Raw genomic sequence first — 16,147 nt, 5'->3', positions numbered from 1 at the left:
TAAATAATAATAATAATAATAATAATTTGAATTTTATATAAAAAAAAGGAAAGAAGTGGGACAAGAAGGGCAATGAATGCAGGAGAGTAGAGTAACGGAGCTTGTTGATGCCAGGTTGTGTGGAGTATCATCACAGCGAAGCAGGCAGTCTCAGAAACTAAACATTTTCTTTTCTTTCTCTCTCTCTCTGAGTTGGAGTTGGAGGAGGGTCGGAGAAGGAGGTCTGGGAAATAGAGTTTGAAAATGTGGGGTTCAGATGACGAGGGGGGAGAAGAGTACCTCTTCAAGATCGTCATAATCGGAGACTCAGCGGTCGGCAAATCCAACCTCCTTTCCCGCTATGCTCGCAACGAGTTCAATATGCACTCCAAGGCCACCATAGGCGTCGAGTTCCAGACCCAGTGCTTGGAGATCGATTCCAAGGAAGTCAAGGCTCAGATTTGGGACACCGCCGGCCAAGAGCGATTCCGCGCCGTTACCTCCGCCTACTACCGCGGCGCTGTCGGCGCTCTCATTGTCTACGATATCTCCCGCCGAACCACCTTCGACAGCGTGGGGCGCTGGCTCGACGAGCTTAAAAGTACTTTCTCTCTCTCTTCTACTGCCAGATCTGATCTTCTTCCCCTTCGCCGATCCGATTCTCTTCTTGTGCACTCCTACGCTTTTTTATTTATATGTGTCTTCTGCTGTCTACTTTTCTCTATTATCACCTTTTTCACAGGCTAACCTAAAACCACCTTTCAATTTCTCGACTCTCTCGTGCCTGCTGCTTGCAACTTCTCTTGTAGTTTCGTCTCACACTCTCTACTTCCTCATAAAAATTCAAAGAGATCAATCATAAAAGTAAAAACTCCTAATTAGAGAATAGATGTGGCATCTTCTCAAGTACAGCTATTTAGTTAGATAAATACAAACATGCATAGAGAGAGGGAGAGAGAGAGAGAGAGAGAGTAATTGAGTTTAGTGTAAAAAAATAAGTTGTGTTTTGTAAGGAAAGGCCGTTCATGGATGCTAACGAAGCTATGTTATTGTATGGTGTGATCTGATGCAGCTCATTGCGATACGACGGTGGCCATGATGCTGGTGGGAAACAAATGTGATTTGGAGAATATAAGGGCGGTGAGCGTTGAGGAAGGGAAAAGCCTTGCGGAAGCGGAAGGATTGTTTTTCATGGAAACGTCTGCGTTGGATTCTACCAACGTGAAGACGGCATTCGAGATGGTTATTCGAGAGATATACAACAACGTCAGCAGGAAGGTCCTCAACTCCGATACATACAAGGCAGAGTTGTCGGTGAACAGGGTCAGCCTCGTCAACAATGGCCCTGCTGCATCCAAGCAAAATCAGACCTATTTTTCTTGCTGTTCCAGATGATCTGCAATGCACCACATACAACTCAGCTTTGTCACTTCACCTCAATTTCTTTTTGTTGCTTTATTAATTAAATGGGTTGGTTGATTGGGTTGCATTTTTCCTTGGTCGCTAGCTATGATTTCAAAGCTTTTTCATCTGTTACAACTATAAGACAGTCGGACAGACAGAAATATAGTAGCCAAAATGTTGTCTTCAATTTTAAGAAAACCAAAACGGGTATAATTGTATAATCGGGGGTAAAAGTAAAAGAGCTTGTAATTTGATTTGCAGCAAATGAAAGTGGACATCCATTTATTTGTCGTCTGCGTGATTATTGGTAATGGTTTCCTTCTCCCTTTTCTTTTGTCTTTTTGAGTCCTCGTGTTATCTGCTCTACACGATTCTTTCTCCCGGGGAATCGTTCACCTGTTTCCTTATGCATTTGGGTCACAGGTTGTTCTTCCTGCCGGTTAGCTGAGCTGAACTGGGAGTGGTTAGTTTTCGTTTTCATCTGTATGATTTACGACTGCTTTGTCTTTCTTATTTGACTGGTGTTTAGCACTTGGGTTAGTTTAGAACACCAGAGCTTCCCTTTTCAGCTGATTTGTCTTGTGAATGGCAAATTGTCAATAAAAGCAAGCAACTTGTAAAGGTAATCTTAAATTCATACCGTTCTGCGTAGACATGTTTTGTCTCTTAACTTAATGAATCACGCATGTATTAGGAGGTTAGATTTAGTCAAGTGATGTACCTGGAAGTTTGTTGCCTTCAGTTCATAAATATAATCTATGACTAGTGATTTATATGCCCATAAAAAGAGAATGCATCTATATGGACTCAACCGCACGTTTAAAGCTTATGCCTGCAGCTTAATTCGTTATACTTTGATGTAGAAAAGATGGTTCATCATCTCTTGACTTGACATATTGAAAATTATATCAACTAGTAATGTTTGTATATTCGATTCAAGAGTAGTCGTCGTCCTTTGAAATTTATAATTTATAATTATTTAATACATGTACGTTTATAATTTATAATTATTTAACACATGTACGTTTAGATAACTAGGTTTGAGAGTCAACTGTATAGCTAATCTAACCGGAATTGATGAATTATTATTGACTAAATGGTCAAATTTGATTACCAATTTTTCTGCTAATGATTAAAATGTTAGTTTATTATATATTCTCCCAAAATATTTGAAGGCTTTAGAGAACTAAAGTAAAGATATTCATTTGGTTCACTTTTTTAAGCAAATAGTGTTTTATTTTAGAAGAAATAGATTCATGAATTATCATTTGAGATAGTAAAATTAGCACACATACAAACGGTTTAACCCGGGTTAATGAGAATTTTAACATAAGTGGTAATACATTCTCTTCAATCAAAATCCCAGTGCCACCAATACATACACCCCTTTGTTTATTATTTTTTAGTTTTTTTTTTCCTTTTAATTAGGCTTAATATCTATTTTTGTTACTATTTTCATCAGTTTTATTTCATTTTTTGAGTATATAAGGTGATCTCAATTTTTATAAATTTTATTATTTTTGTTGAATTTAATCATTTTCTATTATGATGTATAAATCATTAAGGGCGTAATGTTTAGGTGAATTATTATTAAATGAGGTGTAATTTTTTTACATACATCATAATCGAATGTGATCATGTCACTATTTTCAACCTTTCATCATCCAAAACCTTAACCACAATCAGAACAATCACCATGTCATCATCAGAACCCACCACCATCATCTCTCTCAACCTTGCAAATCAACTAACACATCCATTGTGAGTCTATTCGTCTTCATCGAACAATCACAAGCAACCTACATCTAAAACCCAAACCCAAGTTTGTTCGAACCTCTTTGCACTAGAGAATGTGAAAACATTAAACTCTCGTTAATCATCGTGATAACCATTGTAGTAGTTTGAGAGCACCAAGAAATCCCAAATCACGAACCCTAAATTGCGATATCTTCTCCTTCTATTCGAACCTTCCATCTTCATCAATCACTACATAACAACATAATGTCACCACGAGCCATCATCTTCGCTTCAAACTTGCAAACAAAGAAACCTAAAACTAGAAACTAGCAACCATTGTGAATCAAAAAACCCAAATTGTGAAAACCTCCTATTCATCATCACAACATGCAAACTTGTACAGGAAAAAAAAGAGTTAATCCAAATTAGAGTCATTTTTGTCCCAAAGTCGCAAAACATTGCACCATCGAGATGAATCGCAAATTCATTCAAGCACCTATCGTGCCTCTCGCGTCTCCATCTTCGAACAACCTCTACCATAGCAAAATCCTAATTATGGGTAGAAGCAACGTGGCATTCCTTATTGGATAATTCTCATTATGTAAAAAAGTTACACCTCATTCACTAAGGATTCACATAAACATTGTGTCATTAATGATTTAGACGCCAGAATGACCAAATTCAACAAAAATTACAAAAATTGAACATCGAAAAAAAGTTGAGGACAACTTTGAATAAAACTGACAAAAATAAGAACTAAATAAGTATTAAATCTTTTAGTTACTTAAGAGAACACTAGACTTTCATTTGTTTTTTAGTTATAGTGAGTATTTCAAATTTAACTACTTTACTATGACAATATAAAATAAAACTGTCACATGGCAATCTCTCATTGGACAGTTTTCATTATGTGAAAAAGTTACACTTCATTCATTAATGATTCATGTGTAGTGTTAATAATTTAGACCTCATCATAAAAAAAGACCAAATTTAAAAAATTGAGATCACTTTGAAGGTTCCAACAAATTAATGACCACTTTATGTAAAATTGACAAAAATAGAAAACAAAATAAGTATTAAATATTTTAGTTATATAGAGAAAGACTATTTTCATTTGTCTTTTTAATTACGATGAGTATTTCAAATTTAATCACCTTATTACAACAATATTAAGTAGTGAGAAGTCAACTAATCCATGCTCAACTTTTCGTCAAAATATATCTCATTAAAAATTATTAGATATGTATATGACAAGGATTACATGATAAGCTACTATACTTTTCTCAACAAGCGTAGCCACAATCAAAGTTTCAATAGAGGGATGATGAACTTTTATCAAGTTGAGGAACAAATATTAGAAATAAAAAAGAATATATAGAACCAAAAGTAAACAAAACATGAGCATCTCAAGAATAAATAGAAGTAAATTTGTTATAATTAAATTGAATGATTATATTCATCTATTTTTTAAATTTAGAAGCTAAAGTATATCATAAAAATTAAAGTATATCAAAGTTTAGTATAGAAAAAAAAATTAATTTTACATTCAAGATTTGAAACTACGTATTTAACTTTTTTATAAAAATATATCTAATACCACCATTTTGTAAATATACCCTAAACCCTAAACTTTGATAGTTGGTTCGAAGTCGCATTTATTTATTTTTCAAATGTAATTTTTATAGACCATACATGAAAAGTTGCCACTCAACAATGTGGCATCGAAATCGTGCCACAGATGGGATAAAGTGAGGATGAATTTAATTAGAAAATCCTAAAATTGGGAGATGGTGGAGTGAAGAGGACCTTAACACAATCGTGAACCCAATAAGCAATACCACCCCACCCATCTGTCACACTCCCCAACCATTACCTAAACCTTTTTCATCCCTCAAATTTTCAAGGAAAACCTTTTCAAAAGTCATATTTTATTAATCGTACCTCTTGTGTTGAAATCCAACTTTTGTAAATCAACAGCAATTCATTATTTTATAAGAGATGAACCTAAAAGGATGGATGTTGTAAAATCTCAACCACCCCAAATATTGATAGATATCAAGAAAGAAAGTCATACAGTGAAAAGGAAGGGAAAAAATGAAGATAAGCTGATAACCATCATGACTTCAACAGCAATTTTAATGTTCTAGAATGTTTTGGTACATAGAAATGAAAAGAAGATAGAATAAGCAATATTTGTTTGCATTCAGCTCCTACCACTTTGATAGCTACGGCTGTGAGTGACACATCAAAATGAAAAGGATAGGGAAGGAAAACATACTGGCTTCTTTATTTGATCTAAATACACATCACTTTGATTTCACTATCAGACTGAGACTGACACTGATAGATTTTTCTGAATTTCAGTACTATTGAGACCTCCAATACTTCCTCATTTCAAAACCATTCCTCCCATATTGGTAGTCTTCAAGGGTTTTCTCAATCTCAGACTGTGTGTTCATCACAAAAGGCCCATACTGAGCCACTGGCTCGTTCAGTGGTTGTCCTCCTATTACAACAAACCTCAGAGGCTTTGAAGAGTTGTTCCATACGCTAAGGCCATCACCTAGACTAAGAACAAGCACATGGTGTGCCACACATGGGGATGAACTCGTACCCCCGAAAACCCCTTCTCCTTCAATCACATAAACAAAGCAATTCCATGACTCTGGAATGCTCTGATGCCACTCACTTCCTGGCATCATGGAGAAAACAAGAAACATGGTTGGAGTTCGTGTGTACACGGGGGATTGCACTCCCATTGATTCTCCTGCTATCACTCTCACTTCAACCCCATCTCTTTCTGCTGTTGGAATATTCTCGCTCGGAAGTTCTTGGTAGTTGGGCTCGATCCTGAATCAAAATCAAACGCCAGGGCGGTTAAAAATGGTTCAAAAGTCGGTAATCAATTGATTTAACCAGTTATATCATAAGGGTAGGGATACGTTACATTTTGTCTCTGGAGGATAAATTGATCCATAATTGCAATCCCTTGTTGTTTTCTTCTGCGGGCATTTCGGAGTGAATTATTCCCCTACCTGCAGTCATCCACTGCACACAGAAGCAAATATACATAATTTGTAATTTCTAACAAACCAAATAATCCTCTCATTTCAGTAACACCATCATTAACCATACCTGAACATCACCAGCTCTGATAGTACCCTTGTGCCCAGCAAAATCTTGGTGAGTAATACCTCCCTGAAACCCAAAAACAAAAAGCATGTTGCATAGGCTTTGGCCAAAGCTCGAATTTAATTCAAGGATAAATAAATGCAACTAACTATACCTCTAACATGTAGGTGACAGTTTCAAAACCTCTGTGTGGGTGATCGGGAAATCCAGCCGGAGGCGAGACTGCAAAGTCAACGACGTAAGGTGATGTTAAAATTGTAGTAATGTAATGCAATGTAATATTGGGTAACATTGACAACAGATAGAGGACAAAGGGAGGTCAACCAAAGCAAGCTTCATTGAAAAAGGTTTCACACGAAGACAAATAAAATAACTGTATTGTACGTACCTGAGAAATGATCCAACATGAGGAAGGGATCCAAATTCTTCAACTCGGTCCTGACAGAAAAAAAAAAATAGAAAATGAAAGAGGAGATTTGGAATAATAGAAAGGTGATTGATGAAATGCCGAAGAGAATATATATACCTTCCGATGCCTCTTCTAACAACAGCTCCGTCACCTTCGTGTTGAGATTTGGCGAGAACCTTCTTGAGGACCAATCTAGGTGTGTTGAAAGCGGAGGAATGGAGAGAGTGTGACATGGCGGAAGCAATCGAGAAGCGAAAGGTGGCGAAGAAGGGAAGAGCGTGTGAGAATTGTGAGCATGGTTTTGATATATTTATATACATAGACATTGGATTGGATTGAGGGAGGAATGAAGAATGTGGAAAGAGAAGAGAAGTCGTAGGCGCAGAAAAGAGAAAGATGGCTTAGTTGGGCGTGACCGACTGACATTTGGGAAATAGAGGGTGGGATCCACCTTCCAGCAATCATAACATAGACATAAACAAAAAAACATGACATCAATCCCTTGTCATCGTGATGATTGTCTCCTTCTCACCTCCTATGTACTGTGTAATGTAATTTCTTCTCTCATTCATTATACCATCTTTATTTTACCGACCTCATCAATCTCGACCTACACTTATGTATTATTTCTTAATCACAAAAATTACACAAGTGTATTTGTTTGTTTCAGTATAAAATGACAAAAATAGTGAAAGAAAGCTTATTTTTTAAAAATAATAAATTGACTAAAAATAATAAATTAAGACTACTCGATCTCTTCATTATATGGATGTACAATATATAAATAAAAATAACTAAAATCACGGTTAAAAATGAAGATATTTAGTTGTTGTATTTTAATTTCTAGGACACTTTTATTATTGCAAATAAGCACTATAAAATCATTCGACGTTTTTTCTACAATCCAAGGATCATTCATATTTTGTCAACCATGTTCATAATTCCATGGTTAATCATTCATGTATTACTATTCTAATAATCTTTTTTAGATCATTGATTAAATGATATAAATATTTTGTAAATTTTTAATTAACTAATTAACATATCTAATTAAATAAATTAAAATAATTATTACATTTATGTATTAAATTAATTTATTGCAATTAATAATTAAAACTTTATTTATAAATATTAATTATTTTCTAATTGTGATATTATTACATATTTACATTCTTTAAATAATAAAAGTAAAAAATTAATTTTATTTTAATTATTAATTAAAAGACAACGACCAAACTGACTACCATATTGAAAATATGAACTATTTCCATCAAATTAATAGCATAGCAGCCTGGCGAATACATAAAATATAATAAAAATATCTTTGACTTTTCTTTTTTCATCACATGCATGAATTAATGTTTAAAGTTCCAAAACAAGAAACCCTATGGGAAATAAAGAAATCTGAATTATGCTGTTCTTGCGGAAGAATTAAACAAAAAGAACAACTTCAAATGGTATTTGTTTGTGAGGATAACATGACGTTGTGTTGTCGAAACGACGTCGAGCCAAAAAAAAAAAGAGTATATTTTGAAGTGTATCATTATTGACCCAGCAATTCTTCATAAATTGCGTACCGTCCTCCGTAGCAATGCATGAATGACACTAGCTGACAACCACTGTGATGTATTATAATTTGTAAGTTATTTTCGGCTCCTCATAGTTGGGCTTTCCATCTTTCCAATTAGTTTTTTCTTCCTACACCTCCAAAATTACTATCTGGAGAGTCCAATAACTTCTAAGTTACCCATTTCATCCGTAGCATTGTATTTGAAAGCTCCTCCTCTTTTAACCCATCTGTTCACCGATAATTTTCCCTGTGAGGTTCAAAATTTTGCCGTTATGATGCAATGCAGCGGAGGCAGGGTGGCGTGGGGTGCAGCAGTGGTGGACAGCGGCATTTACTCTGGTGCAGATAGCAATTATGGGGTGAATGAAGCAAAACCCTCCAGGTAAGCATATACAATTCGTTACTGGGTTTTTCTACTCTCTTAGTAGTTTTCAGAACAATTTTTTATACATTTTAATATCATTTACGTTTTTAATATCATTTACGTGTCATTATGTGATTGGTTTATAATGTTGTTTATAATTATTAACATTAATTGTGAAATAATTTTAGATGAATCATAAAATAACACATAAATAATATTAAAATGTTATAAAAAAATATTATCAAAATATTATTATCACAAAAGAGTCCTTTCTCAATTACGGGACTTTCTCCCTTTACCTCTAAAACTTTCTTTTTACACCTTCATGTTTAGAATGTCAAAATTGGTCTCCTGTCAAACTTTTTACTTTGAAAGTTAATTTTAGCAAAATTCAATTTCAAAAACCCATCAAATTTCGAAATTTGATTTTTTTTTAATTAGATTCTGAAATTCAATAAAAACGGAATCAGAATTCAAAAGAATTAGTTTTCAAAATTCGATTTTAAAAATTAATAAAGATAAAATTGATTTTTAAAATTTAATTGAGTCTTTAACAAATTTTAAAATTTAATTAAGTTTTTAATAGATTTCAAAATCTAATTAAATTTTCGTTAAGTTCCAATCAAATTGTACTTTTTACAACTGTAATTGTTTTCTCAATTTTATTAAATAAAAATATTTTCGATAATTTAAATGTGCAAAGATAAATCTTGAAGAAGCATGGAAAAAGGGATGCATAAAAAATTATTTATTGGCCTTGTGATATGTTGGAGTTCATGCATGATTTTTGCATTAAATGAACAATAACATAAATTTATCCCTTTGGAGGTTTGGTCCATGGTTCCTTATTTTTCTCTTTACCACTCGTCTCAGGCAAAAGATAATTACGAAGATTGCTGAATTTTTTAGGTTTGAAAACCTACCTATTATTTATACATACGTTACTGTCTGTATTTATGTGCACTATGATTTAGGTCTCTTGATAAAAATATATTGTTTCTTATATATTCAAAGAAACTTCAATTTTTCAAAACTATAACTATCATAAATAAATATACAGTAACAAAATAAGGAACAATAATGAAAAATAATAATACTCACACTTGAAAGCGAATGAACATGTGTCTGTTCATGAATTAGATTACTTCTTTAACTCTCTTTCTTTTTTGTTGCAACGTACAACATTAACTGTCCCTCTCAAATTTTTCATATTAAATTTATGAATGACATTATCTCACACTTTTCTTTCTTCCATAGATTGGATAAGGATAAACTCTCGTTGAGATAACTAAATACTTTAATTGAAAAAAAAAACTAAATACTTGACAGAAAAACGATAAAATTATATCTAGAAATAAAATTTTGTATTATATACTTTAAGGATTATAAATGATAAGATAATTCATTAATATCTTTTTATTTAAATATAATAGAATTTCTATCTGAAAAAAAAAGTATGACATCCTTTTTAGCATGTGAAATATAACCACAATTAGAAAACATTTCTTTAAGAGTTCGTCTTCATTTGTTTTAAGTTTGTTCTATAAAAAAACACCACTCACTAATTTCAGTTTTTTTTATAATTGAAAATAGTATGATCAAAATTCATATACTCACTTTATTTAAATTTATCAAAATTTTATTTTCAATTATGTTATTATAATATATATATATATATATATATATATATATATATATATATATATCTTTTACACATATACTTGTATTAGAAAATATCTCTTGGTATAGAACTTTGGAATATATTTTTAAAGCTTGTTATATTTATATTTTATCTTTTCAAAAACATTCCTTATTTAAGAAAGAAAAATCAAAGCATTAATTATTCATACATAATAAAGGACATCGTACTAACTACAAATAAATCATTCAGATCAGCTTTAAGAATTTTCTATGGTCGTCCATGGAACAAAATTCAGGACATTGAACCTTTTAAGATTGATGATTTACTTATATTTAAAAGAAAAAAAAAGGTAATAATTGTTCATATACTTAATTAAAACTATAAACCTGGTTTGTATTGTTTTAACCTTACAGTATGTTAATTCCAATCAAGCATGTTTTGAATTCCTGATATACACTGTGAAGCAATTGAGATTATAATTAATTAATTTAAGTTTAATTACTTTAGATTTAAGATCTGAATAAATTAAATAATCAACATTTATTAAGATAAGTTTTAATGTTGTTTGTACTTTTGTAGAATTCAAATTTAATTTTATATATGAGTCAGCACATGTTCTACTTTTTATCTTATAGCAACCATTCTAGAACATTCGACAACTTTTATTTTTGGAGTTTATCTCCTTAATTTTATTTTATATCTAACTATTTTGGTTCACGTTTTATGGTTTTATTTTTTTTTTTCTTTTTACTTCTTTTATCTTTTATTATTTCAAACCTAAAATAAGACAGAAACATTTCTTTATACACAACCACTGTGCTAATATTTCAGGACCTAAAACTTCGTTTTATAATCTTAAATATAATCAGTAGTTGGTTATTTTAATATGATAGAAAACTACTATGGATCAACAGAAAAATAGAAAAGCAGTTTGATTTAAAAATAAACACATTATTATTACTATTATAAATAATAATAAGCAAAGTTATTTATTGTGTATTTTTATTTTATGAATTTATATTGTGAAAAGGTGTGGTAGCACGAGGGACTGATGGCGTGCCCGTGAGCAAAACACAAGAAACACCTGAAATCAAATCAAAACAAATACGTAACAGAAGACACACGTGGCGTAATTTTAACCACAATTTCATTTCCCATTGGGATTCATATTTTTCAAAGTTCTTATAAAAAATGAAGTGAATATATTTATTATAAGTGTAAAAAAAAAAAGGAGAAAATAATAATGATAATGGGTAAGGTCGAAGAGTTTGCGTGGGACCATGTTTGCGTACGACGTGGTGGGACGGTTTTACACACGTTCTCTTTCTTCGCTTCCATTCATCCCAACCGTACACCTGTCCCAATAATACTTTGATCAGGAACGCATGCCAATAATCTCATTCAATTATCAACAAAACAATTACTAGGGTTTTTTTTGTCTCTTGGAAAATAAGAGTAATAAAATATCGCCAGCTGGAGCAGTGTGAGTTGGCGGGTGATGAAGAATTGGAAGAAGGAGTGAATCGCGGAAGAAGAAGAAGAAGAGGAAGAGGAAGAAGAAGAAGAAGAAGTTGAAGAAACGCAGCAGAATTGAAGCTGAGATGACGATAACCATGCAGTCGACGCCTGGGAGCTCTGGATATTTGGATTTGTATCCGGAGCGGAAAATGTCCTTCTTCAAAAATCCTTACATTCTCGGCCTTGCTGCCGTCGCCGGCATCGGTGGTCTTCTCTTCGGCTACGACACTGGTTTTCTTCACTTCCTCTTCTCTCCGCAGCATTTCCCCCATTTCTTCTTCCTTTACATCTCATCTTCACTCTTTTTCTTCCAGGTGTCATATCGGGAGCACTTTTGTACATTAAAGATGATTTTCAGGAAGTTAGAGACAGTTATTTTCTCCAGGTATCTATTCTTTTCAACTTCAATCCTTTTTCTATATGGATTTCATCTCAACCGAGCTTCAGTCAACTTTTGTGTTGGATCATCCCAGGAAACAATTGTGAGCATGGCGATTGCCGGAGCAATTGTTGGAGCAGCAGCGGGTGGTTGGCTTAATGATGCTTATGGACGGAAGAAGGCCACCCTCTTTGCTGATGTTATTTTTGCCTTGGGAGCAATTCTCATGGCTGCTGCCCCAGATCCTTACGTTCTCATACTGGGACGTCTTCTGATTGGTTTGGGTGTTGGTACAGCTTCTGTCACTGCTCCTGTATATATTGCAGAGGCATCACCTTCCGAAATAAGAGGATCGTTAGTAAGCACAAATGTGCTCATGATTACCGGCGGACAATTTCTTTCCTATCTAGTAAACCTTGCTTTTACAGGGGTCAGTATTCTTTTATCTGCTTTTGCTACTATATATTCTTCTTCTGCTGCTACTATTAATATTGAAAGATTTAGTTCTTCATCTTCGCTTGTTGTCCCAAAAGTGTTCTGAAAACGCCCTTCGATTTATTCACATCCTTGCTTTTGGGTATTATTTCACTAACCGCCTTATCGCATTGAGAGCAGGTTCCTGGGACATGGCGATGGATGCTTGGTGTGTCAGGTGTGCCAGCTGTTATTCAGTTTGTTCTCATGCTCTTCCTTCCTGAATCCCCAAGATGGCTGTTTATTAAGGTAAATTGTTGTGTGATTGATTTCTCTTGTCTAGAATTATACCTAAGATGTCACCTTACTTTCAAAAGCTACTAGTTTATAATGCCAGCATACAATTCTATCTTTCATGTACAGAATAGAAAAAACGAAGCCGTTGATGTGCTTTCTAAGATCTATGATGTTGCTCGGTTAGAAGACGAAGTCGATTTCCTAACTGCTCAGTCAGAGCAAGACCGTCAAAGGAGGAGCAATATCAAATTCTGGGATGTTTTTAAATCAAAAGAAATCAGATCAGCATTCCTTGTTGGTGGCGGACTTCTGGTAATAAAATGATTACAAAGAGACTTTTCATGCAAACTTCCTAAAGGACGCAAATGCTCTTTTCTGTCATTACATTAGCTAGAACAATTCTGCTTTGCTAAACATATTTGCAAATAATTATAGAATTGGAGTGTCTTGCTCAAAACTTTCAAGTTATATGAGCATGTCTTGCTCACATTACTGTAGAGATTGCATATGCAACGATCCTTGTGAAACTTCAGTTAGCATCAAAGTACTTTATGTTCTACATTTGATTGAAAATTTAGTACTGAATTTGAAATGTTTAGCTCTATAGTTCAGAATCATAAGGTTTGGAGCTTTTCAAGAGTTGAATTTGTATTGACGAAAACTACTTTCATTTCATGGTTAAGATAATAATGCACTCATTGATCTCTATCATACTGACTCTTTTCACTACTTTCCGTAATTTAACTTTAGAAAATAAACATAATTAAATTAAGTTTCAGTTTAATATTTTCTTATTTTAACTTTGAATTAGGTTTTCACACTGGTGCTTATTTTTTTGTTTCCAATTACTGTGTGGTCTTGATTTGGCTTGATTTTCTGGTTTTACGATTGATAAAAGAAACCCCCCCATCTTCCCTTGTACTTTGTTTTTAGTGGTGACTAAGTGCATTTTGGAATTGGGTTTTTTGTTTGAAATTGAGTATAAATAACATTAGTTTATATACGTGTAAAATGTGTTCTAATGGCATCCAATGGTTGTGCAGGCTTTCCAGCAGTTCACAGGTATAAACACAGTCATGTATTACAGCCCTACAATTGTCCAAATGGCTGGGTTCCAGGCCAATCAACTGGCTCTTCTCCTATCCCTGATAGTTGCTGGGATGAACGCCGCCGGAACCGTACTTGGCATTTACCTTATCGACCATGCAGGGCGAAAAAAATTAGCTCTTTCTAGCCTGGCAGGAGTGGCTGTATCATTGATAGTCTTGGCCTTTGCATTTTTTAAGCAATCATCATCTTCGAATGGGGTGTATGGATGGCTTGCAGTTGTAGGCTTAGCCTTGTATATCGGCTTTTTCTCGCCAGGAATGGGGCCTGTGCCGTGGACTCTGAGTTCAGAGATATATCCGGAAGAATATCGAGGCATCTGTGGTGGCATGTCAGCTACTGTGTGTTGGGTTTCAAATTTGATTGTCTCAGAGACATTTCTTTCAATTGCGGACGGTATAGGGATTGGCCCCACTTTCCTGATCATATGTGGAATAACTGTGGCTGCTTTTGTATTTGTGGTTGTGTATGTTCCCGAGACCAAAGGATTGACATTTGATGAAGTGGAAGTAATATGGAGGGAGAGAGCTTGGGGAAAGAACCCCAACACACACAGCCTTCTTGAGCAGGGAAGTCAATCCTAAGTTGTGCTTGTGAGACAGCTTCTTGGTCTAAATACATGATGTATCATGAAGCATTTTGAGTACAGTTCACATAAACAAATTATGTCTTTTCATATTATGTTATATTATTTATGTGTGTATTCATGTGTCTATTCTTCCATTGCCTTGCCTGGACGGAATATCATATCATCGTTTTCTAGAGTTTCACTTTTATTCGACAAAAGTGAGTTAATTTCATGAATATGGTGGCGGATCTCATTCAGTCGTAAAATAAGATTGCAGCCGTGTCGTTATCTGCTCAACCCATTTCTTACAGGATATTATGGTGATAGGTGTGAGAAGACTAATACCTTTACATGGTTGCCACCTATCTTAATGTGTTATGTCTCCCCAGTTCTTTAATATTTTCTCTGTTTCAGCATTTTAGAGATATAATAACAACTCTTTCTTTCCATCAGATGTCATTGTCGAAATTATGGTGATTTATTTTCATAGGCACAATAGTAGCTAACTTGAATGAATGCGTAATGTACTTGAAACTGTAACCTTAGCCGGCATAGATATTTGTCATACCAGATCCGTACAACAATATCTCTGTCATCGACCCTTTACATTTGTTTGTGTGATCAAGTTAGATATTACAAGGATAAACATATCCTAGAATTATTTCTACAATTTACATGAAGATTGAGTAGAATCATAGACATATATACATACCTGGACTGTAGAATTATTGATTGTGACAGACATTAGAATTATGCGACGACGATTCGTTCATTGCACTGCGACGGGTGGTAGGGAAGGTGACAACCATGGACAAAAGCTTCTGCAAATGTGGAATATAAATATTACCGTAATCATCACTCTCAACTCTGGAGATAAACTTCATTCTCAACAACGAACTAATAACGCCTTTCAAAAATTCCTTAGAAATGCAACCTGCTTAATTACAAGACCGGTTCTTAAGTGAAAACTATAATCACTCTTATTGAGATGTTGTCGTGTTATAATTTATTGCAGCTAAGACATTGTCTTATTATTGAACATTTAGTGTTTATTCCTTTCAACATTTTTTATGATACTATATTATAAATTATATAAGATGTATCTAAAGTATACTTTACTTGTTGAAAAGTGTTTATTTATTATGTTTTATTTAATACACTAAAAAGAGTTCATTTATTACTAATTTAAGCTAGATAAAATAAACATTTATTGTAGATTGTAGATATTAGACATGTTAGAATAATGTGGGTTTGAAGGGAGAAGTTGCGAGGAAGTGGATGTAGTCAATGAATGATGGGGTTACTCCCTCTACCTCCCCAATTCCAACCCCCACCCCCCATTCCATTTTTGTCCTTTACTCTATTTTTTCTATTTCAATTTTATCCTTTAGCAAAAATTTATATTTAGAAATAAAATTTTATAATTTTATTCTTCTACCCCCACAAAACCTATTTATTCTTTTTTTTTTTTATCTTCATGCTTTCATTTTTACGCTCTTTTCTAAGGAATTCTTTGTTCTATTTTTCTAGAAATTCTTTCTCCCATTCTTCTTGTATTTCAAGTGATAATTGAGATATCGATTTCTTCTGGAAGAATTTGTCCTTCAATTATTATATCTCTGCATTA

At 33.7% G+C, this 16,147-nt stretch overlaps 3 protein-coding genes across 3 annotated transcripts; 2 read left to right on the top strand and 1 right to left on the bottom strand.

The window, feature by feature from the left end:
- Positions 1 to 61: 61 nt before the first annotated feature.
- Positions 62 to 1,694, top strand: LOC106758639 (ras-related protein RABA5e). The gene is made up of 2 exons (XM_014641580.2): positions 62 to 580; positions 1,052 to 1,694. The coding sequence occupies exons 1-2, from the start codon at positions 244 to 246 to the stop codon at positions 1,372 to 1,374; spliced, it is 660 nt and encodes a 219-aa protein (XP_014497066.1). The 5' UTR covers positions 62 to 243; the 3' UTR covers positions 1,375 to 1,694.
- A 3,527-nt stretch (positions 1,695 to 5,221) lies between these two features.
- Positions 5,222 to 7,070, bottom strand: LOC106758669 (pirin-like protein). Its single transcript, XM_014641619.2, has 6 exons — positions 6,779 to 7,070; positions 6,641 to 6,690; positions 6,407 to 6,474; positions 6,256 to 6,318; positions 6,068 to 6,168; positions 5,222 to 5,970 (listed from the first exon to the last, which is right to left on the bottom strand). Exons 1-6 carry the CDS (start codon positions 6,985 to 6,987, stop codon positions 5,487 to 5,489), a joined length of 975 nt encoding a protein of 324 aa, XP_014497105.1. The 5' UTR covers positions 6,988 to 7,070; the 3' UTR covers positions 5,222 to 5,486.
- A 4,606-nt stretch (positions 7,071 to 11,676) lies between these two features.
- LOC106759487 (inositol transporter 1-like) lies at positions 11,677 to 14,972 on the top strand. The gene is made up of 6 exons (XM_014642675.2): positions 11,677 to 11,986; positions 12,070 to 12,140; positions 12,229 to 12,564; positions 12,750 to 12,857; positions 12,972 to 13,157; positions 13,889 to 14,972. Exons 1-6 carry the CDS (start codon positions 11,839 to 11,841, stop codon positions 14,534 to 14,536), a joined length of 1,497 nt encoding a protein of 498 aa, XP_014498161.1. The 5' UTR covers positions 11,677 to 11,838; the 3' UTR covers positions 14,537 to 14,972.
- Positions 14,973 to 16,147: the final 1,175 nt, after the last annotated feature.

Source organism: Vigna radiata, chromosome 4 (assembly GCF_000741045.1).
Source record: "Vigna radiata var. radiata cultivar VC1973A chromosome 4, Vradiata_ver6, whole genome shotgun sequence".
NCBI lineage: Eukaryota > Viridiplantae > Streptophyta > Magnoliopsida > Fabales > Fabaceae > Vigna > Vigna radiata.
This window is presented reverse-complemented; position numbering and strand designations above follow the sequence as displayed.